The 24,682-nt window shown below is 41.6% G+C and overlaps 1 protein-coding gene across 3 annotated transcripts in view; it reads left to right on the forward strand.

The window, feature by feature from the left end:
* Positions 1 to 24,682, forward strand: part of EDA2R (ectodysplasin A2 receptor) — a 132,086-nt gene that overhangs the window by 86,634 nt on the left and 20,770 nt on the right. For all 3 annotated transcript variants that reach the window (XM_068247669.1, XM_068247670.1, XM_068247671.1), the window contains exons 5-9: positions 54 to 139; positions 223 to 393; positions 4,013 to 4,138; positions 9,646 to 10,148; positions 11,988 to 12,030. In XM_068247669.1, coding sequence (XP_068103770.1) covers positions 54 to 139; positions 223 to 393; positions 4,013 to 4,138; positions 9,646 to 10,148; positions 11,988 to 12,030 — 929 coding nt within the window. The remainder of the gene's footprint in view (positions 1 to 53; positions 140 to 222; positions 394 to 4,012; positions 4,139 to 9,645; positions 10,149 to 11,987; positions 12,031 to 24,682) is intronic.

Below are 24,682 nucleotides of genomic sequence, written 5' to 3' on the forward strand. Positions count from 1 at the left end.
GGATTATAACTGACCCTGCTAGTGAAAAATGATTGATGTCTGTATTGCCACAGATTCTATAGTAAGACACGGATTGGAGGACTTCAGGAATTAGAATGCTTCCCCTGTACATCTCACACACCACAAACAGAAACACAGTGTAAGTTCTAAACTGCTTAAGATTAAATAATAGAAGATAAATGCTGAAGTTATTTAACAAAATATAATTTAATAATCTTCTAGGTAATCTAAGGCCTGGGTTTGGATGGCCAAAAAGCACTGACCCACCTCCTCCAAGAGATCCTGCAATCCTGGTGGCTGTTATTATTGTGGCTCTTGCATTGATTTTGATAACATTGGTAACCTTTTCAATTATCTGTTGTGGACATTTCTTCAAAAGCCAGTGTCATCGAGGTAAATATACATATAGAGAGAGAGATTGGCAATGGAGTACTTAGTATGCAGAGAGAGTGCTGAGCTTTGCTTGCCTGTTTCTCAGTTAATAATGAAGTAGAGCAAGAATATATTTCAAAAACACATGGTCGTAATAGTGCAATAACTAATAACACACGTATGTACCTACGTACGTATTTATGATCTACAATTGTATAGACGCTACATTATTAAATATATGTGGGAATATTTGTTGCACATATGAATGTCTTGAATACATTCTCAAGAATTTCATTCAAATTGTTATGAAAGTCGCTGTTTTAGTCAGCTATTAAAAGGGGGTTAGTTTCACACTGTGCGCTCCTCACTCCTGTTTACACTAAAACTATTCACCTTGAGGTTGTTTATATACCCCAGTGAATTGATGCATATAGTTTGGATCGCACCTGCTGAAAAGAGTGTGTGTACCAATTAAATAAAATAAAACAGTGTACAGGGAGGGCGTTCAACAAAATAAAGATAAAATAATTAGCATCTGCATAAAACACTTTACGCAGTGTCTTTTCAGTTTAACAGGCAATAAAAAAAAGTCCTCATAAGCTTCCCTCAGTGCTGATGGCCCTTGTGGTATATTATCTTTCCTGTTTAGCTCCTTCAATCACTCCTTCCAATATAGGATTTCCAAGTAGCCTTCTTCACTTTCCTCAGCTACAATTCCTGACGTGACGCAGGCTGAAGACCATGCAGGCGAGCAGTGCTTCCTACAGCTCTGCATGGTCTTCAGCCTGTGTCACATTTAGCTGAGGAAAGTCATAGGCAAACGCAGGGGGGGATTACAGCTGCCCAGAATCCCCCCTCAGACCAGAGGCGGTGCAGTGTCTGGGGAAAGACACAAGTTGAGACACCAGAATATCTGCAAGTATCCTGCAGCTCACAGCACCACCCCCTTTCTTTCCCGGCTACAGTTGACTTTGGATGAAGCAGCAGCATGTGTACAGAGCATGGAGCAGCAACGTGTGTACACAGGGCCGGGCCGAGGCATAGGCTGGAGAGGCTACAGCCTCAGGGCGCAGTGTAGGAGGGGGCGCACATTTCTTTCAGCTGTCATTCCTAATTGTGTATGAAGCAGAAAGAAATAAGAAAAGGGGATACATAGCAGTGACTGCACGCCAGATAACTAGATATTAAGGTGTTGGGGAGGTTGTGGGCCCTGTGGCCCTCTTAGTCTAATAACAATCAGTGTGTGACAGCTGGGGTGGAGGGATGGAGGGGCGCACTTTGGTGTCTCGCCCTTGGGTGCTGGAGGACCTTGTCCCTGCTCTGTGTGTACAGAGCATAGGGCAGCTCTGGGGAACTTAAGAGTCAGGTATGAGCACAGCCCTGTGCCCCTACTGTGTGAATGCTTCACTTTCCCCTTCATTACCAGTGTCGGCTGTCCTCATTATTATCTGTATACAAACTGTTACTGATCTATCCCTTTTTCGGTCAGACAGGAAATTGCATTATGTGTACCAAACATGATGTCCTACCATATTATTATACTGTATTGTGCATGGCTGAGGTAAACCTTTCAGGAATCCCCTTCATGAAAATCCTGGGTTTGCCCCTGAAAGTGACGACGGCTACTTGGAAATCCTATATTGGAGGGAGTGATCGTAACACACTTTCAAGTGCTGATTGCTGATCTGTGCTGGGTCGGCCAGCATATCTGGTGAGAGGCTTAAAGAGACTCTGTAACAAAAATTGCATCCTGTTTTTTATCATCCTACAAGTTCCAAAAGCTATTCTAATGTGTTCTGGCTTACTGCAGCACTTTCTGCTATCACAGTCTCTGTAATAAATCAATGTATCTTTCCCTTGTCAGACTTGTCAGCCTGTGTCTGGAAGGCTGCCAAGTTCTTCAGTGTTGTGGTTCTGCTATGAATTCCCCCTTCCAAGCCCCTCTATGCACACTGCCTGTGTATTATTTAGATTAGAGCAGCTTCTCTCTTCTCTCTTATCTTTTACAAGCTGGATAAATCGTCCTCTGAGCTGGCTGGGCTTTCACATACTGAAGAATTACAGACAAGGGCAAGGCTGTTTGCAGGAGAAAAAAGAGCAGCCTGAAACTTCAGTGCATGAGAACTGCAGGGAGAAAGAAACACACAAATGATCTCTTGAGATTCAAAAGGAAGGCTGTATACAGCCTGCTTGTGTATGGTTGTATTTTCTATGTGTGGACATACAGTACATCAACCTACTTCCTGTTTTGGTGGCCATTTTGTTTGTTTATAAACAAACTTTTTAAAACTGTTTTTAACCACTTTTAATGCGGCGAGGAGCGGCGAAATTGTGACAGAGGGTAATAGGAGATGTCCCCTAACGCACTGGTATGTTTACTTTTGTGCGATTTTAACAATACAGATTCTCTTTAAGTTTTTAGCTCAGTGGTGGAACACTGGGTGCTTGAGTTTTTCCAAGGAGCACTCGTGGTGTTGTGGAAGCTTGGAAAAGCCATACAGTGTTGTGCTATTGCATTGTTATTTGTTGTTACATGTATGGAGCCATGAAGATCGGAGGTGGGACACATGTGACATATCTGTGAACTGGCAAGGCCAGAGGCGTGTGTTGCTGATCCTAAACTGGACAGCCATATTATCTGGTGAGCGTAAACTTGTACTATTGATGAAGGAGCTGCACAGCAAAGATAATATACCTCAAGGGCCATCAGCACTGAGGGAAGCTTATGAGAACTTTTTTATTGCCTGTTAAACTGAAAGGACACTGCGTGAAAGGTTTTATGCAGATGCTAATTATTTTATTTTTATTTTGTTAAGCGCCCTGTACACTGTTCTATTTAGTCCACTATTGCTGATAGGATTGCAATGTAATAGGACACATGGGGTTCTATTATATTGGATAATGAGTTTACTTTGGTGCTTTGCCTCCACAAGTTCTCAGTATATGCAAGATTGTGCTCTAGAAACAAGTGTGTAATTAACATGTTTGCATACTTTACATTATATCCCTGTTAAACAAAAATGTAAATTGTTATACTTATGTCCCTCTTGTGTAATTTTGATCTTCTAAAACCATTTTAGCTGTGTCCACCAACATAAGTAACATAGTAGGTCAGATTGTATTGCGAATCACACTGTTGTGCTCTCAGCACAGATCTAGCATGTGACTGCAGGCCCTTTGCCTGCACACCAGCTCGCATACATGTGTGACACCCCATCCTTGCTTTTTGTTTGCACAAAGCTAAACTACATGCCCAGTCTTTTTAGAATGCAGAAACTCAGTATCTCTGTAGAGTACCAATCCTTAGTAAATGTTTTTAGGGCACCCATACTGTGTCTCTAGAATGAAACAATGTCAGAAAATCAATGTTGAGCATGATAAGTATTTTTTAATGCATTACAAAATTAGAGTTCTATGGCAGACCCTGTTTGTTTTTTCATCATTTCAGTATCCTCAGTACCCTACCTAGCGCATATTATTTTAAACAGTTGTTTTAAATTAAACAAAAAAGTGATTTTGAAGATCATATTATTTCATAGCATAGCTATGATCGTCTCTTGAATTAACAGAGCATCAGTTATTAATGCAGAGCATTTGCCATGTGCATAGTTCACTCAGTGCTGATTGCTTTTTTTCGTAGCTTTCCAAAGATCTCGTGGTATTACAGGCCAGTCAAAGCAGCAAGAGTCTGCAGGCAGCCCTTGTGAAGAGCAGCCAATCCCTTCATTCTGTTTTGGGTCCACAGAGACGTCTGGAAAGGATGAAGGTAAACATATTCTTGTTTTTGTTTATATTCCTATTTGTAAACACTCTCCTACTCTTTAAATACTACTTTTATAATAACAGAATTTTGGAAAGGTCTGTAGACTGGAGAGTTGATCCTATTGTTACCTGTTGCAAACTATTTTAGAATTATTGTTTAACTAAAACCGGATGCATCCACATACATCACATTTTGATTTTTGCCTTTAAAAATGTTTATGTCTATAGGGGGGTTGCTATAGAGGTCTGCTATTGGTGTTAGGCCGCCACTCACTGAGTGCAAAGCATCTAGAAACATATAATAGAGCACAACTCAAACAGGAAAATTGAAGTGCAAACCAAATGCATTTTGACAATGTTCCATAAGGTCTTTTTCAAAAGTCAAACCATCAATGGCTTTGTGTTTTATTCAACTCCTTCAATTATGTTGCTCAATAGCACAAAAAGAGAGCTAAAGTACGTAGTGTACACTGAGATTAAATAGCAGCTGATTTGTAATGAATCAGCTGCCTGTTTTTGGTGGCAGTGCTGGCTTAAACTTATAGTACCTGAAACTTTGGGCTCAATAGCAGGCCAAATTAATTTAATAAAATATTCCCCCATGTCTCAGTCAGCTGATCCACCCCATGGAGTGGTAATGCTGCTGGATCAACTGATAGACGGGGGAATATTTCATTAAATTAATTTATAATTAACTTGAAACCCACGGCTTTCAGGAACAGCATGGCGGGTGAGAGAAAGGGACAAGGAATGGGGGTAGGTAATGTGAGGATTAAAAGGAGAAGCCAAAGTTCAATGCCCCATTTTACCAAGAGGAAGGAGATGGTTCAGGCATGGACTGTGTATGGATTGTGCTGCTGAATGCAGGGCTCCTGCTTGTATAAGGGGCCTGGTGGCTGTTTGCCCACTGGAGGAGCCAGAATCCAAACTGCAGAGACGTGACCCTACTGCCGCTACAAGACAACAATGGGACTAGAAAACCCTGCATCCTGCTGGCTGTCAATGGCAAGGTGTTGTTAACCCCCTATTTGTTCCAGATCCTGCTTACACTATTCATCCCTTACTTGCCAATTGCTCCCATCTTACTATATGATATCCGGTGTTCCCCAACCCTTTCCTCAAAGCCCACCAACACTGCATGTTTTGTATAAAGCCACAGAGGTAGTTAATCAGTTCTGCTGCAACACTAATTACCCCACCTGTGATTGTAGGTGGTTTCCTGCAAAACATGTACTGTTGGTGGGCCTTGAGGACAGGGTTGGGGAACTTTGTCTTACTCCATCTCTTATTGAGCTCTCACTCATATTTCTGTATATATCCCCGATTTCCTACTTCTCTCACTTGCAGCAGTGCTGTAACATTTATTGCACTTAGGCCTCTTGCACACTGCAAGTGATTCCGATTCAGATTCCTCTTTTTAATCAGTTTTTACATCCGATTCAGATTCAGATTTGCAGTTTGCTCCCTGCACACTGCAAATCTGAATCTGAATCGGATGTAAAAACTGATTAAAAAGCGGAATCTGAATCGGAAAAGCATGCAGTGTGCAAAAGGCCTTAAAACGGGCGCAAGCATTGTATTCATAAACGTTTATTTTCACTGAGCTGAGGTTACATTTTATTAATACAGTGTATAGTTTATGCTCAGCATCATGAACATAACTATAGAAGTATGTTAATATACATGGAGACAGTGGAATTACTTCAGCTGATTGTTGGAGCTTGAAGAGAAAAGATGTTGGGTGACTCAGCTTTTAAGTCATGAATCAGAAAACTGCTTGAAACACTGAGTACATTGCACTTCAATCAGGATGACAAGATTCTTTAACCAAGATGGAAGTAGACTTCAAACAAGCTTTAAACTAACTCTTACAGCTCTGGAGAAGTGCTCCTTTACAATTAAAATAACAAGAGACTTCAATCAACATGCTAAAGAAATTAAATATTACAGTACATAGTGCGGTTTGATTTTTACCTTTAAAGAACCACTATCGCGAAAAACTGTAAAATCTAAAATGCGTGTAAAGATATACAAATAAGTATTTTTGTTCCAGAGTAAAATGAGCCGTAAATTACTTTTCTCCTGTGTTGCTGTCACTTACAATAGGTAAAAGAAATCTGACAGAACCGACAGGTTTTGGACTAGTCCATCTCTTCATAGGGGACTCTCAGCATAGCCTTTTTTCTTCAAAAAGACACTCCCTGAGAAGGATTTATACAATGATGCTGGCCAACTTCCCTGCTGGCTGCACACATTTTTGGAAGAGCAACTGCAATTCACTAAGTGCTTTTGAACACAAACACAACCCTGAAAATCCCCTATGAAGAAATGGGCTAGTCAAAAACCTGTTGGTTCTGTCAGATTTCTACTACCTACTGTAAGTGACAGCAACATAATAGAAAAGTAATGTATGGCTCATTTTACTCTGGAAGAAATGTACTTCGTATTTGTATGTGTTTACATGTATTTTACATTTAATGATTTTCGTGAAAGTGGTCCTTTAAAACTTATAACAAATGGGTAAGGGGTGTGCCAGAAACCTCTGCACTTTTTAGCTAGGATGGGGATACTTACAGTATTTGATTGTTTCATTATCAGGGCAAATGGATTGCACCATGAACCTGTACCCTTTTGTTACTGAACACCCTTACTGGACTTTGTGAGGGCAAAGTGAATTTGTGTCCCTTTCACCTTCCAAGCTGTATCTTAGGCTTTACAGAAGCTGTTGCAACACAGACGCCAATGTGCGGCTAAATAAAAAAGTTTCACTGATCCTGAAGCCGAAGAAGTGGTGTTGATTTCCTAAGGTACCAATATTCACAAGTGCCTCCGCTTTTCAAGGAGCTTGTACCTAAGGTGCCTGGGGTAGCGATCACTCTGCTGTTATTCAGCTGCTGTTAATGTTTGAGTGCCCATCTTCTGCTGATTTTGCAGCACCACATACCAATAACCCCCAACCCCTTCTGGACGCAGTAGAGCATATGTCCTTTGTCTTGGTATTCAACTCGTTAAAGTGAACCCAAGGTGAAAACCCAAGGTGAAAATAAACTGATGCAATAAACAATTGTATTTATCCTCCTACTTCTAAAAATGATGCTTTTTCTTAGATATCCCATGGTTTTATGTTATATGTAAACATTTACAAAGTAGATTGAATGTTTTGTTGTCTCTGCTCAATGGCAGCCTATTAAGTGTTCCTAAATGAACATACATGAACTATTTACCTTTTTCTGCTCTCAGAAGTTGTAGGAAAATTGTATGATTGTAATTAGCTTATCAGTGAGGTTTATTATATTCTTGATATGGATAAGGTTCCGACAAGATAAGCTGAACCTCCATGTCTAAAAATTAACGCTTTTAGGCAGCAATATAAAACAAGTATTACAGCCTGGTTATTAATATGTTTTACACTGTACATTCACATTTTTATCTCCACATGTCACCTCGGGTATACTTTAAAGCGGAATATAACCCTGCATTTCAACTTTGCTCTAAAACATTATTTACAGCATAGTATATGCAACCAGCATTTTTTTTTTTACTAGACCACCATTGGAAGGGTTACACACAGAGCTTTACATTTCCGTGGACAGAAATGCAGATGCATCCAAAGTTTAGATAGATACATTTAAGTAAACACAATGTAACAAGTGGTGAATGTTACACACTCTCTGGCTGTCCTCCAGCTCCTGCACAGTCAGAGAGTGTGTGTCACATTCCACACTTGTTACATTGTGTTTACTTAAATGTATCTATCTAAACTTCGGATGCGTCTGCATTTCTATCCACGGAACTTTAAAGCTCTGTGTGTAACCCTTCCAATGCTGGTCTAGTAAAAAAAAAATGCTGGTTGCATATAATATGCTGTAAACAATGTTTTAGAGCAAAGTTGAAATGCAGGGTTATATTCCGCTTTAAGGCATTATCCCTGGGCAAGATTTGATAAAGCTATACCCCACGGGCCCTTTTGCACTGGTTCCTTTGCGGTGTGGCATTTTATCGCAGCCTACCGCTAGGGCAATTAAAGTCTATGTTCACATTAACTGTGGTGCACCGGAAGTACCCTATGAAATGCGAGCTCATACCTATATTACCGTGAGGCTAAAGTAGCAACATGTGCCGGAATGGAAGTCATGCGTGTTCTTAAATGACCCGCCTCAGTTTTACATGTGCATGCACAGAAGCGTATTTTAGCATGACTTCCTGCTTGGCCGGCTGCCAGAAGGGGATTACCACACAATAACGCGGTAATCCCTGAAGCCTTGTTTTTGGTGGTGCAGTAAGGCCCATGGGCCGCACCGCTACCGCCAATCCACAGTGTGCAACCGGCCAAAGAAATGTCTGAATCACACACATAATTATAGGCTGAGTGGAGCAAGATACACTGTTGAATGTGTTCTTGGCATTCTCAAAAGACAAGTGGAGAGTGTTCTGCATTGCCATAGTTATGAAGCCACACACAATAGATGAAGCTGTGCAAGCATCCTGCACAGGTTTGCTTTTCTCCTATACCTTTTTTCTATTATTATTATTATTGTTATTGATTTATAAAGCGCCAACATATTCCGTGGCGCTGTACAAAGTAAGAAACAAACATGGGGTACATAATACAGACAATGGTGTACACTAATATACAAGATACATAATTAGTGACAAAATACAAAAAAAAAAAAAATGATACAGCATACAGAATACAAAATACAGAAGTGGTAAGGACAGTGATAAAAGTAACATGATGAATAAAATGTATAATGATTTCCAAGACACAAAACGGGGAGAGAGCCCTGCCCTTGCGAGTTTACAATCTAGTCTCTATATTCTTTAATCAGTCAAGATGCGGATCTGTTACTTCTAGAAGCCCTGTTTTGTGGCCAGAGACTGCTGGTACGGAAATGGTTAATTGTCTGTATTTGTTTATCTTTGATTCACTATTTGCACTTATTGCACTGGGCACTTTCCCTACACATATTCCCTCATCATTATAGCTCATTGCACTTTATCTAACCTTTGTAAACCCGGGTTAAATATTAAAACAGCTCTGACTGTGAGCAATGAATATGTTCATTCATTAAAATATTGATTAAGAATTGCGAAACAGGTCTATTATTTTGTTTTTACTGTTTTGTTGTCTATTTTTGTAATAATAAAGATGTGTTGTTGAGACATTTAACAGATGCAGTAGCAAATGTGGCCAATGTTTTCTTTTTGTATGTTGTTATATAGTCATGGCCTTTGCACATGTTATACTGAGGTGCCGCACATTGTTGGCGATTAGAAGAAGGAAAGACGTGCAAAAACAATAAATACTTACATTTGTTAAAGATCAAACAAATTATATCAAACACTGTTTCAAAGAACAAACAGATTATATGAAACACTGTTTCAACAAACACCGTTTCAACCAACAGTCACAAAATTCACGGACCTCCTTGGCAGTACAAGTTCTTTTTATGTTCTTTTTATATATACATGTTTTCAGGAATTCAAAATATCTTATCTGTTACTTAACAGGTCCCTTAGATGGAATCCATGTGATATCAGAGAATGTACCTTGCAGCCCTCGCACGACTACCAGTGCATTGCTATCACCATCTGTGGAATTGTGTGCCCTCCCTCCACCATCAGTTAAACCTCTCTACAACAGGAGTGTATCAGAAACCCAACCCCTAATCCGTAACTCGGGTTGCAGTGACTGTTTTTCTGGATGTGGGCCATGTACTGACTATAACCAAGGCGCAGTAGAGCCAGCTGGCACACAGACTCATTCCTGTGCATCTGAGCAGCAGCAGTGGTGCCATGCACCTGTAGAATGTACAGAACTGGATTTACAAAATTTTTCCACAGAGGAAGGATTTTCTGGTACTGAGAGCCAAGATCACTCAGGAGCAAGTGAGAGGTGTCATGCGGTGGCAAAACCACAAAACTGCTCTTGTAGTAAACAATGCATTTCCTGTGCAAAAGCTCAGAAAGTAATAGCATCAAGTGGCTGTAGAAATGTACATTGTCAATTTCAGGTATTTACAGTATAATATAATTTATTCAGTTACATTTTCTATGTTTACATTATTTAAAAAAGCTACTATATAGAACGTAGCCTTGTTGTACAATGAAAAACTAACATTTAAAATACATGCATACACGTATACCGTATGTAACAGTGCAACTTGTGTTATGTTCATGATCATTGTCTCCTTAAATGATACCAGCCCTATTGTGTTTAGGGCTGGATTTTGCCTTCTTAAAACAGAAAGTTTTTGCATTTATTCAGGTTGGAGTAAGAATTTGAGGTGCCCCACAGTACACATCACTGCTGAATATGCAAATCATTCTTTTGTTGTCTCTGATAGCTAAACACACCTCCAGAACTGCACGATGGCATAGTGGTGGGCAGCACGGTGGCGTAGTGGTTAGCTCTCTCGCCTTGCAGCGCTGGGTCCCTGGTTCGAATCCCAGCCAGGGCATTATCTGCAAAGAGTTTGTATGTTCTCTCTGTGTCTGCGTGGGTTTCCTCCGGGCACTCCGGTTTCCTCCCACATTCCAAAAACATACAGATAAGTTAATTGGCTCCCCCTACAAATTGGCCCTAGACTACAGTACTTACACTACATAATATAGACATATGGCAATGGTAGGGATTAGATTGTGAGCTCCTTTGAGGGACAGTTAGTGACAATATATATATACACTGTACAGCACTGCGTAATATGTCGGCGCTATATAAATACTAAATAATAATAATAATAATATGTCAGCTTGTTAATGTGAACCCATGGTGAAAATAAACTGATGAGATAAACTCTGTATTTATCCTCCTACTCCTAAACGTGACTTGTTTTAGATGTTGGTTTTATTTTATATATAAACATTAACAAAGTAGAATAAATGCCTTGTTGCCTCTGCTCAGGAGCAGCCTAATAAGTGTCCCAGAGTTAGAATAAGTCAATAGCTCATTTATTTTATCTCCCTCTGCTCACAGAAGTTGTATTCTGCCAGGAAAACTTGCATGGCTATAATTAGCTTATCAGTGATATTTACTATATTCCCAACAAGGTACTCACAAGACAGAAGCTGTCACTTCCATGCCTAGAAATTAACTCTCTAAGACACCAAAATAAAACAAGTAAAACAGCCTTTTTTCACTGTACATAAACATGTTTATCTCATCATGTCACATATCACCTCGGGTACACTTGAATATTACAGTACTATTAACAAGCTGACACATCATTGCATTCCAGCAGTTCTGGAGATGTGTTTAGTACAGGGACAACAAAGGGATGATTTGCATATTCAGCAAAGATGCACTGAGGGACTTCGCCTTCTGTTTTAAGAAGGCAAAATTTGTCTTTACCTGGCTGTGGATAGTAAACCTTTATTCTGTCAGTATCTGGAAGAATTTACATCAGATCTTTAATGGCAGGAAGCATCCAAGTGTTTCTGTAACACAGAGCAATATATAAAAACATTTTTAGACTGAAAAAAAGTTTGAAGACCTGTTTTGTTTTTATTACCATATGTCTCATTGTTTCATGGACTATCTGGGACAGAAAGTTACAGAAAATGTATCCAGTGAGGGGGACATTGGGAGCCATAAAAACACTAGGCTAAAAAGGTATTGTTCGTAAGGGAAGTGGCTCAAATTGGAGTTTCTAATTACTGAAAAACAGTGGAACGGACACTAGAAAGCATGTATGGGTATCAAAAAATCCTCATGACATCCAGGTTGATTTTTTTTTTCTTCTAAAAATTCAGTAATGGCAGTTTGAATTAGCACAGGTATACTTCATTATGCTTATATGCGTTTTTCAGCAATACTGTATAAAAGTAACACTGTAATATAATTGTCTTTTTAGAAAAGCAAAGACCTTGTGTCCTGTCTGAATATTGCCACTTTAGGTAAGTGTCTTTATTTTTACGAAACTTTGATTTTATGGATAAGAGGGTTGTTTAAAATGACAACAGATAATTTAACAAATGCAATTTACTTATTTTTAAAATAACATAAACTGTTGATACACCATTTTGTTTACCTTGCAATTGCTAGTCATTTGATACTTGACATTGCTACACCTGCCCTTTACAGCAACTTATGAAAATCACATGCCCTTGTTATCACAGGGTTAAGACAGGCTTATACTAACAATAGAAGCGGCAAGTTTGTTTTCAAAACAGTGGTTAGCCTGAATACTTTCTTCAAATCAGGGTTTGAATCTCAGCTCTTCCTTTTCAGTAAGCCAGAACTTATTCAGTAAGGAGACCTTGGGCAAGACTTCCTGTTCTGCTACTTCCCACTGAGTAAGCCCTAGTGGCTGCAACTCTGATGCTTGGGACACCTGTCCTCCGCAGCCCTGGATCACTGAGGCTACTCCATCCAAGCAGCCGGATCCCCTCCACCACGAGGGCTGCTCTACCGCTGTTGTCAAGGAGTCCAGGACAGAGCACGTGAGACACTCCACGTGCAGAGGAGGCCTGGCCTCCACACAGCCATCCTAGAAACGCGGCTGCTTCACCACCGCGACCACAGGGCCTGATGCTGCCGTCCCACAGAGCACAGTAGAGGAGAGGCCATACATTCTAGATGGAGCTGCCCGCTGTGCCTGCTCACCATCAGCCTGGCCGCCACTGCTAGGGAAAGGCACAGCCACCACCAGAGATGCACAACATCATTTAGCTGCCCTGGCATCAGCTGACGCCGCCACCCTTGTGGTTCGGACCTCTGGGTCGAGACACAACTGCCGTCGCTGCCAGAGAGTCAGTGCCACTTCAAGCACACTCAGGTCTGTATTAACCCTCCATGCAGACTGCAGCTAAAGGTGAGGCTATTTCAAGATCCCTGCTATTGCTCTAATGGAACCTGCATTGCAAGCCTATATGAGCATTTGTGCCTCTGGGCCTCCTGCCCCAATCTGCTGCCAATCTCATTGCTGCTGCCCAGGTGAGCTGAGGGAGACAGACCACCATCTTGTCCCCTAGTAAAACCCGGCCCTCTGCCACTGAACTTGCTGGGGTGCTCCCTGGCTGCAGGACCCTGCTCCACTAATCTACCCATATGCATAAACCCATACGGCTACCTGCTTCACTGTGGGCCAGCCACCCTGGTCCCCACATGGGTCAGCCAATTGCTCCAGGATCTTGTGCTGGCATCGCAAGGTCCTTTCACACTAAGGTCAACGCCAGACTTTGCAGCCGTGGACCCATCACAGTCACAAGCCAGTCATCTGGCACACTAACCAGCCAGTTTTAGACTGCAATCCCGAAGGATCTCACTCTCACTGCTCCCTCACCTTCTCTATCTTTACTTCTCTTCCTTTTTTCTCCTCTCTCTTCGGATTCAAAGTATCGCTGCAGAAGCGTTTTGAGTGCCTAGATGGCAGCAGATTCCCCCCCGGTCCTTGCCCCTGGGTCCATCTTCCTACAAGCCCCTCTATGCTTACACTCTACAGGGAGTGCAGAATTATTAGGCAACTTGTATTTTTTGAGGAATAATTTTATTATTGAACAACAACCATGTTCTCAATGAACCCAAAAAACTTATTAATATCAAAGCTAAATATTTTTGAAAGTAGTTTTTAGTTTGTTTTTAGTTTTAGCTATTTTAGGGGGATATCTGTGTGTGCAGGTGACTATTACTGTGCATAATTATTAGGCAACTTAACAAAAAAAAAATATATACCCATTTCAATTATTTATTTTTACCAGTGAAACCAATATAACATCTCAACATTCACAAATATACATTTCTGACATTCAAAAACAAATCAGTGACCAATATAGCCACCTTTCTTTGCAAGGACTCTCAAAAGCCTGCCATCCATGGATTCTGTCAGTGTTTTGATCTGTTCACCATCAACATTGCGTGCAGCAGCACCCACAGCCTCTCAGACACTGTTCAGAGAGGTGTACTGTTTTCCCTCCTTGTAAATCTCACTTTTTATGATGGACCACAGGTTCTCAATGGGGTTCAGATCTGGTGAACAAAGAGGCCATGTCATTAGTTTTTCTTCTTTTATACCCTTTCTTGCCAGCCACGCTGTGGAGTACTTGGACGCGTGTGATGGAGCATTGTCCTGCATGAAAATCATGTTTTTCTTGAAGGATGCAGAATTCTTCCTGTACCATTGCTTGAAGAAGGTGTCTTCCAGAAACTGGCAGTAGGACTGGGAGTTGAGCTTGACTCCATCCTCAACCCAAAAAGGCCCCACAAGCTCATCTTTGATGATACCAGCCCAAACCAGTACTCCACCTCCACCTTGCTGGCGTCTGAGTCGGACTGGAGGTCTCTGCCCTTTACCAATCCAGACACGGGCCCATCCATCTGGCCCATCAAGACTCACTCTCATTTCATCCGTCCAGAAAACCTTAGAAAAATCAGTCTTGAGATATTTCTTGGCCCAGTCTTGACGTTTCAGCTTGTGTGTCTTGTTCAGTGGTGGTCGTCTTTCAACCTTTCTTACCTTGGCCATGTCTCTGAGTATTGCACACCTTGTGCTTTTGGGCACTCCAATGATGTTGCAGCTCTGAAATATGGCCAAACTGGTGGCAAGTGGCATCTTGGCAGCTGCACGCTTGACTTTTCTCAGTTCATGGGCAGTTATTTTGTGCCTTGGTTTTTTCACACGCTTCTTGCGACCCTGTTGACTATTTTGAATGAAAAGCTTGATTGTTCGATGATCACGCTTCAGAAGCTTTGCAATTTTAAGAGTGCTGCATCCCTCTGCACGATATCTCACTATTTTTGACTTTTCTGAGCCTGTCAAGTCCTTCTTTTGTCCCATTTTGCCAAAGGAAAGGAAGTTGCCTAATAATTATGCACACCTGATATAGGGTGTTGATGTCATTAGACCACACCCCTTCTCATTACATAGATGCACATCACCTAATATGCTTAATTGGTAGTAGGCTTTCGAGCCTATACAGCTTGGAGTAAGACAACATGCATAAAGAGGATGATGTGGTCAAAATACTCATTTACCTAATAATTCTGCACTCCCTGTATATCTATGCTTATATAAGCTTTGTACCTACTGTAGGATCTACTGTATGTATTGGCAGAAACTGTATGCATCTACTGTATATCTATTGTGCCTACTGTATGTTCAATGTGCTATTTTGGTACTGTACCATCACCGACCCTGTTTGTGCCAAAATCAATTCCGGGTACAACTCACGTTGTACTTGGCGAAATAAATTCTGATTCTGATAAATGCTCTGTGTTTTGCCTTACTAGCTTTGAAGTTGTTCACTTACTTTTATAAACTGCCCCATGGAATGCAATTTTTATGCTACATACACACACACTAGATTAAAGTTGCCCGAAACTCCCGATAACTGCTTCGGATGATGATTAGAGATGTAGCAAACTGTTCGCCGGCGAACGGTTCCAGGCGAACTTTGGGGGTTCGCGTTCAGCAAGGTCCTTATGCCATTTAACTCACTTGTCTGCCTACACTAATTAGTTAAGGGACAGCTGCTTCCCTCACCCCTCCACCCCTCTGCCTATTCCCTCCTCCCTCCTACCCTACCGGAGGGAGGAGGGTCTCATCTGCCAGGGAATTATACTATTTCAAAAACCAGTTTACATACCATGGCTGGGAATCGAACCCAGATCTCACTGTGTGGTGGGCAAGTCACCCTAACCGCTGTACCACAACAGTTCTAACTGAAGCTGGCCTAGCATTTACTATTTATGCTCAATGCAATAGAAACATTAGGTTGCTTAAAGGGAACCTTAACTGAGAGTGATATGGATGTTTCCTGTAAACAATACCAGTTGCCTGGCAGTCCAGCTGATCTCTGTGACTGCAATAGTGGCTGAATCACACCCTGAAACAAGCATGCAGCTAATCCAGTCTAACTTCAGTCAGAGCACCTGATCTGCATGCTTGTTCAGGGGCTGTGGCTAAAAGTATTAGAGACACAGGATCAGCAGGCGATTCAGGCAACTGGTATTATTTTAAAAGGAAAAATCCATATCCTTCACCGTTTAGGTTCCCTTTAAGGATTTGTAGCATAAAAGCCAACTCACATTGGCTGGGAATTGAACCCAGGTCTCACTGTGTGGTGGGCAAGCGACATCTCTAATGATGATTATTTAATTTGTGTACCGTGGCCACCCGACATCGAGAACCTGAACTGAAAATAAAAAGTCAAAATAACCATACACAGGTCATACTTACCTCCTGTGTAGTCTACTCCTCGATCTCTTTCTCCTCTCCTGCATCCTATTTGTCCACTGCGATCAATGGAATTCTCCGTCCTCCATTTTAAAAATGGCCATTACCCCATAACAGCTTCCTGGTCAGCACACTGTTAAACTGTAATATCACCCACTTGAGCCATAGGGAAACATGGACATTACCTTGCACATTCAGTTGTAACTGACAGCTGCCGATATATAACTGACAGCAACTGGTGTATTTCAGTTCTGACAAAATATTGTCAGAACTGGAAGGGATCACTGAAAGAAGAAAATGGTGAGCTTCTGAGAGGAACTGATGGTGAGGTTAGTATGAAATATTAATTTGCAGCTACATCATATGTTTATTTTAAATAATTTTACTTGCTTCAGGTTCCCCTTAAGGATCAGTTTCCTGATCTCTGATAGTCAACAATAATCAAATGTGTGTATATAGCTTTAGGCATGAAATTCTGCTGCTGGCACATCTCATTAAAGGGGCTGTACACATTAATATTGCCAAATTCTTTAGAGGACATTGCAGGGCCGAGGCTGTGCAAATGCATTGCTGGCTTGTAAGCAAGCGATGTGTCCTGTTCAACACAGCGGGGGGAGCAGCGCGGGAGTGAAATAATGCAGTGGGTGGGGTAAGCGGGGAGAACAATGTTTTCGGCTGTCACTTGGCCAAGGTGATCCGTCAGGACAGAATGCTGGCACAGCGGTTGAGAGGGGTCAATGGCTTCCAAACATTCCAGTTGTTATCAGACGCCTTGGCTGAGCTTCATCTAGCGTGTGTATGGAGCGTTAGTCATTATTAAGGTACCCATAAATCTAGTGACTTGGTGTCCGATCGACCATCCCAATTCAATAGTTGTTATCAAATCGGGTGAAAATCGGTTATGCCCAATCAACGATGCAAACAATTTCAGGCCAAGCGCGTCTACTGTCTACTGACATTGTGGTCAGTCGCGTGCGCGGCGGTAACAACTTGCAATATTGGGGTAAGCGACGAAACCATCTAATATTCAATATGCCCCCCCAGTGCACTACATATCCTGTCCGTGTCTGCCGCTGGCTCTGGGCTTCGTCCTCTGTCCATACACACTCCCCACTTTGTTGCTGGTGTACATGTGGGCACATGTGTGATATCACACAAGGTGCACAATACTCTGGCAACCATGAGGGGCGCATGTATGGACAGAGCCCAGAACCAGCGGTGGACACAGACAGGTAATATATAGGGCACTGGGGGAGGAACATTTAACATTAGGGGGGACAGCGTCACAAGGCTGATTCGGGATCAATTTAAGCATGAAGTTGATCAAAATTGGCCTGCAGTTTATGGGCAGGCAACAGACCTCTTTTCGATAAGGTTTGATCAGAGAGAGATCTGTCTCTTGGTAGATCTGCCCTTACATCGTCTGATGTATGGGCACCTTTAGGATGGCTAAAATGATGCACTAACCCAGTGATCAGAAATAAGCAAACATGAATATCCCCAGGACTCAATGGAAGTCATGAGAAGGAAGGAATTCATGATTGTTCAGTCTTAGCAAAAGATAAAACAAAGATATACATACTGAAAATGGTGGCTTAGTGGTTAGCGCTCTCGCCTTGCTGGGTCCCTGGTTTTAATGCCCAGCCAGGGCACTATTTACAGATAATTCTGTCTTGGGAAAAAGACAGAGAATTGTCTTTTTCCCACAGTTTGAAACTAAATCCTGATGTAATTTATTCCCTTAGCTTTTTTTCTTTTCCCCTCCAATCGCTGAGTCACCTCAGCCTTTCTTGTAAACACTGTGAGCAGAGGGTCATGTTGCAGCTAGGCAGCTTCACACTGTAGTCTGCTCAGCCAATCATTGAGAAGCAGGAAGGTGGGAGGGGAGATGACAAACCTCCCTTCTCTCACTGTGGTTGGCGATGGCACAGAAAGGACCCTGGGGGACTGAGAGAATATAACAGCAGAGAGTTTCCTTAATAGATTGGAGAGCTTGTACTGCAGGGTGAGATTTCTGGCAGCATTTTAAAAACACTGCTGTGTTTAAATAGAATTTTGTTTTGTGGCTGACAATCCCTCTTTAAAGGAGAACTGTAGTGAGAGGTATATGGAGGCTGCCATATTTATTTCCTTTTAAGCAATACCAGTTGCCTGGCTATCCTGCTGATCCTCTGCCTCTAATACTTTTAAAGAGACACTGAAGCGGAAAAAACATTATGATATTATGATTTGTATGTGTAGTACAGCTAAGAAATAAAACATTAAGATCAGATACATCAGTCTAATTGTTTCCAGTACAGGAAGAGTTGAGAAACTCCAGTTGTTATCTCTATGCAAACAAGCCATTAAGCTCTCCGACTAAGGGTCAACACACACCATACAATCTTGGTTGTTCAATCTTACCACTTTCATGTAGTATAAGAGCTTATCCAATCAATCTTTCAAGGTATTTTCAATCTGTTGGCCCTTATACTACATAGATTTGGTAAATCTGTACAACCAAGATTGTATGGTGTGTGTTGAGCTTAAGTTAGTCGTGGAGAGGGCTGTTATCTGACTTTTATTATCTCAACTGTAAGTAAACTGTTTACTTTTTCTCTGCTAGAGGAGAGGTCATTACTTCACAGACTGCTCTGAAAGACTCATTTTGAATGCTGAGTGTTGTGTAATCTGCACATATTATAGAATGATGCAATGTTAGAAAAAACACTATTTACCTGAAAATAAAAGTATGAGAATATTTTCTTTGCTGCTAATATTCTAGTTATTATTCATAGTACACAACCAATTCACTATATCATATATTTATTTTCGCTTCAGTGTCTCTTTAATACTTTTAGCTTCTAATACTTCTAATACTTTTAGCTATAGACCCTGAACAAGCATGCAGCAGATCAGGTGTTTCTGACATTATTGTCAGATCTGACAAGATTAGCTGCATGCTTGTTTCTGGTGTGATTCACACTACTGCAGGCAGAAAGCTGAGCAGGGCTGCCAGGCAACTGGTATTGCTTAAAAGGAAATGAATATGCCAGCCTCCATATACCTCTCACTACAGTTCTCCTTTAAAGTAAACCTGAACTGAAAAATAAAAGTCAAAATAAACACACACATCGGGCTTGATTCACAAAGCAGTGCTAACTGTTAGCACGCTTGTGAAAAGCCCCTCTTCACGCCTAAACTCAGTTTAGGCATGATAAAATAAGATTGCGCACAAACTCCCGCACAGCACGGTGCGCGCAAAATGTTGCACCGCAAATCGACGATAACGGCGCATCTGATGCGCCTATAAGGCCGCATGGGATGCGACCTTAACATCGCATATGCAAAGTATCGCAATCACTTGAAAACTTGCTTGCCCCCGCTGTGTGCTGTCACTTGAAGTCCCACATACCTGCCACCAGGAGGATGGATCGGAGAGCACTCGTAGTTGTAAGACGTTGCTGGGATCCTTCTTCCGATGTTGCACTGTATGTAGCTTAACAGGCAGTAATGAGACAAGACACAACAATTATATCGTGCTTTTCTCCTGGCGGACTCAAAGCGCTAGAGCTGCAGCCACTGGGGCATGCTCAGTAGGCGGTAGCAGTGTAAGGGAGTCTTGCCCAAGGTCTTCTCATTGAATAGGTGCTGGCTTACTGAACAGTAACATATTTGCATATTTCTCTAAAATGAACACTCTTTTTTGGCTGATAATCTGATCCTTGGGGGAAAGATGGGCTGGGGGGTTACTTGTCTGGGGTGAACAAAAGGTTAGAAACGGCCCTGCCTTGGAGATGTCTAGCTTTTCAACAATTGCTGTCTTTGAAAGGATAGGATTCCTAAAGCCTTCCCTTTTTATCTGATATTAGGGGCTTATTTCTTCATTCTATTTCTCACTTTTTCTCATTCTAAGAGAAATATGTAGGCTGCCTGCTGTGGTCTACTTTATGAAATAACATTTTCTTGGTTATCATGAGGTACAGACTAACCAGCAAGCTCATGGTGACCCAGAACTCATTGTAGTGTGTAAGGGGCTACAATGGTCCTAAAAGCCCCCTTACTAAGATGTTAAGAAAAACAAAAGTTTGCTTTCTTAAAACAGAAAGAATTTGCGATAATTCAGGTTGGAGTGAGCTTGAGATGTCGCCCAGTGCATCACTGTTGAATATATGCAAAGTAACCATTGTTACCCTTAGAAGCTAAACACACCTTCAGAACCGCTGGAATGCAATGATATGTCAGCTTGTTAATTTGTACAGAGCCATAATAATCCAACACGCATTCCGACTGTTTCGGATTGTTTGATCCTCATCAGTGCATGGCATACATTAATTTGGCTCTATGCAGTAGGGCTTGTAACACCGAGAGGTACAGACTAACCAGAAAGCTCATGGTGACCCAGAACTCATTGGAGTGTGTAAGGGGCTACAATGGTCCTAAAAGCCCCCTTTAACGATTGTGGAACTTTCTCCGTGATCAGCGCACAACGCGTGCGCTGATACAGCGGAAATCCTCCACAAGCGTATAATTGCAGGAACCCAGCAAAAGGTGCTACGCACCCGTAGAGGGAAATTCCTGTCGGCAGATGGCGCTGAGGAGTGCAGAGGAACCAATCCTCTGTACCTCCACAAATGCCAGACAGGAATTGTACGAAGCGCAGAACGCAATCGCAAGAGAAGCGATTGCGAATGAGAACGAGCAAAGGGACAGGTTGTATGTGTGTGCGCCAATCTAGTCGCCACCCCGCGACAGCGCACACACAACAGCAGATACGAAGCAGAAACACAACCGCAAGAAAGGCGATTGCCAAAAGTGACACAAGGCAGATCAGAACAGAATATGAGGATAGCAAAGGCACAGCAAATCATACAATGAGGAGATACGGAAAATAACAAACGCTAACTGAACGCGAACACCGCACTCATTCGTAACAGTGCACGCGTTCAGAACGATTTCCTGTCGACCACCGCTGGGACAGGACAATCGCAACAGAACAAACAAAACAGATAAGCAATCCTAACTGCACTAGGGGAACCTGCCTAGCGCAGTTTCAGAAATTACTCTAAGCTGAACTTCAAACAAAGAGTAAGGCTGACACCCCACCAGGAGTGTTTCACAGGAAGGAATCCTTCTGACCAGCCAAGCATTGTGGGAAACACATAGTACTTATAGTACACGCCTCCAATGAATGTGGCCAGGCAATTTGCATGACAACGTATGCAAATTCCTCAGCAAACACAAGCTGCAAAACTGACAGAAGCTCTTCTTTCCAGAGTCCTGCAGCATGCAAACCTAAACAATGGTCCAGGCAGCTGAGCAGATCATTACGGAAACAGTAAATTCGGGCGCCTGAGGCTAGTGGACAAATCGGGCGCCGCCATTCACTCCTATAATAAATATCGTTTAATGGGCGCCCGATAGGAAAAAAGGGCGCCGGTGAAAAATAACGTTTTAAAAGCGGCGCCCGGAGACTTAATGTTTTATTACTGCTTCTCATGATTACACATTATTTAATGATTTATACATTTTTTAATATTATTTTTAAACGAAAAACAGTACAATATTTTTTTTCAAACATTATTTTTAAACGAAAAAACCAACAGGGGGGTCTTAGGTTTAGGCACCAACAGGGGGGTCTTAGGTTTAGGCACCAACAGGGGGGGTCTTAGGTTTAGGCACCAACAGGGGGTCTTAGGTTTAGGCACCAAAAGGGGGGTCTTAGGTTTAGGCACCAACAGGGGGGTCTTAGGTTTAGGCACCAACAGGGGGTCTTAGGTTTAGGCACCAACAGGGGGGTCTTAGGTTTAGGCACCAACAGGGGGGTCTTAGGTTTAGGCACCAACAGGGGGGTCTTAGGTTTAGGCACTAACAGGGGGGTCTAGGGGTTAGGGGTAGGTACAGGGAGGGTTACTTAGGCACCAACAGGGGGGGTCTTAGGTTTAGGCATCAACAGGGGGGTCTAGGGGTTAGGGGTAGGTACAGGGAGGGTTACTTAGTAATTTTTTTTTTAACGTTATTATACGTTTCAGTATTTAAACGAAAGATTAACGTTTTTACAATTGCCGATTTAATGCACATTATTTAATGATTTATAACTTTAAAAAACATTAATTTTAAACGAAATACAGTACAATACATTTTTAAACGTTATCCATGCTTATCGTTAAAAACCCGGCGCCCTTTTTTCCCAGCGCCCCTTTTTAACGTACGCGATCATTACACCCCCTTACTAAGATGTTAAGAAAAACTAAAGTTTGCTTTCTTAAAACAGAAAGAATTTGCGATAATTCAGGTTGGAGTGAGCTTAAGATGTCTCCCAGTGCATCACTGCTGAATATATGCAAATTAACCATTGTACCCTTTGAAGCTAAACACACCTCCAGAACCCGCTGGACATGCTAATGCTTTATTAGTCATGTACCTAGAACAACTGGCAAATCAACCATTATTATTTGATCGGAACCATGCTTTGTTCTATTTCAGTAGCTCAAAAAAGATCAAAGCTAAAGGTTTAGCATAATAGTTAGCCTTGAAAGAGACATCCAAAAGCATACAGTATATCACAATGCATGTAAAATGAATAAAGTGTGCACTACCTTTAATTAAGAGCATAATTGTGCTTAAAACACATAAGAGAATGTATGCATTTTAAAGAGCATTCATATAAATGAGCTAATGTGTAACCCTTCTTGCTGAATAAAAGATAGTTGGTATAAGATGCCAGCATTCTGAGATAGTACCTGACAAAGTTGCTGGCCCACTATAAAATTAGTGGTGAGTAGGTTACAAAGAGAGTTGTTGGTTTAAAGGACCACTATCACAAACAATTGTAAAATTCAAAATGCTTGTGTATGCATATGTATAAAATGTACATTTGGTTCACAGTACAGTGCACTATAAATGCATTTTTTTTCGACATCGCTTGTAGCTTTTAAAACGCTGAGAAATCTGACAGGTTTTGGACCAGTTCATCTCATGGGAACTTTTCAGGGTTTTCTTTATTTTTAAAACCTTTTACTGAATGTCAGTTGCTCGGCACAACTACCAAAATAATTTGCAAACGAGTTGCGATGTTTGCTTACATCTTTTGTATACATCCTTTCCAGGGAGAGTTTTTATACAGAATAAAGGATATTCTGAAAATCCCCCATGAGGAGATGGACTATTTCAAAACCTGTCAAATCTGTCAGATTGTTACTGCTAACTGTAAGCTACAGCAACATAGGGGAGAAGTGATTTATAGTGCATTTTTCTCTGGGAGACATGTATTTTTATACACATGCATTTTATAATTAACTAATTTTTGGTGAGAGTCATCCTAATGGCCTGTTTGCACTATACGCAGATTCTGAGTGTAGAAAAACTGACTCCAATGAATGCCTATGGGCCTGTTTCCACTAAATGCGATTTTTCTGATGCAGAAAAATGAAGGCCGATTTCCACTAGTTCTGCACCAGTTCTGCGTTAGTTTTCCTGGATGCAGATTTCTGGATAATTGGAGTCAGTTTTCCTACATCCAGAATTCGCATGTAGTGGAAATACTGTAGGCTCTAAATAGCCACATCCAGAAAGCCAGCAAAACCGATGAAGAACTTGTGGAAATAGGCCCTTAAATGCCAAAAGCTGTTCTCAAACAGCTGCTGCTGACACCTTAAAATAGATTCCATTACCGCACAAAAGGATTACCCAATTAATTATACTGACCCTCTTCATACAATGCAGTATTGATCTATAGATCTAAAAGGCAGGTGTAATATGCATGATGTGGACGCAGTGCTGTGTGCGCATATTACAACTGCCTGTGTAATGGCTGGGAGAACATGTGTGTGTGCGTGTTGGGGGCAGGTGCGCACATGCCTGTGGGGGGAGGGGTGGGTGGAATCTTTGAAGATTCGAAGGATTGCTGGTAACACCTAACAATGGGCTTGATTCACAAAAGAGTGCTAACTGTTAGCACGGCCGTTTTCGCGTGAATTTTCGCATTGTGCGCGATCGCGAATTTTCGCGCTAAACAATAACGTTTCCGCGCGCAAACGCGAATTTTACCGCAAAATCGTTACCGTTTTCGCGAGGAAATTCGCGGTTGCGCGCGGAAACGTTATCGTTTAGCGCGAAAATTCGCAAACGCGCACAATGAGAAAATTCACGCGAAAACGGCCGTGCTAACAGTTAGCACTCTTTTGTGAATCAAGCCCAATGACTAACAATGATTGTATATACTCCAGACTGAACACAAGTGGATGTTAGGTAAACATACATGGAATTTACAGTGTTTGTTGTAATCACAGTAATGTATGCTGAAGTGCATTCACTTGTGAATACAGATAGATGTTTAGTAATCATAAACTAGATAGAAAGTGCATGTTGTAATCACAGTGATATATAAATAGACC

Source organism: Hyperolius riggenbachi, chromosome 8 (assembly GCF_040937935.1).
Source record: "Hyperolius riggenbachi isolate aHypRig1 chromosome 8, aHypRig1.pri, whole genome shotgun sequence".
In the NCBI taxonomy this organism is placed as follows: Eukaryota; Metazoa; Chordata; class Amphibia; order Anura; family Hyperoliidae; genus Hyperolius; species Hyperolius riggenbachi.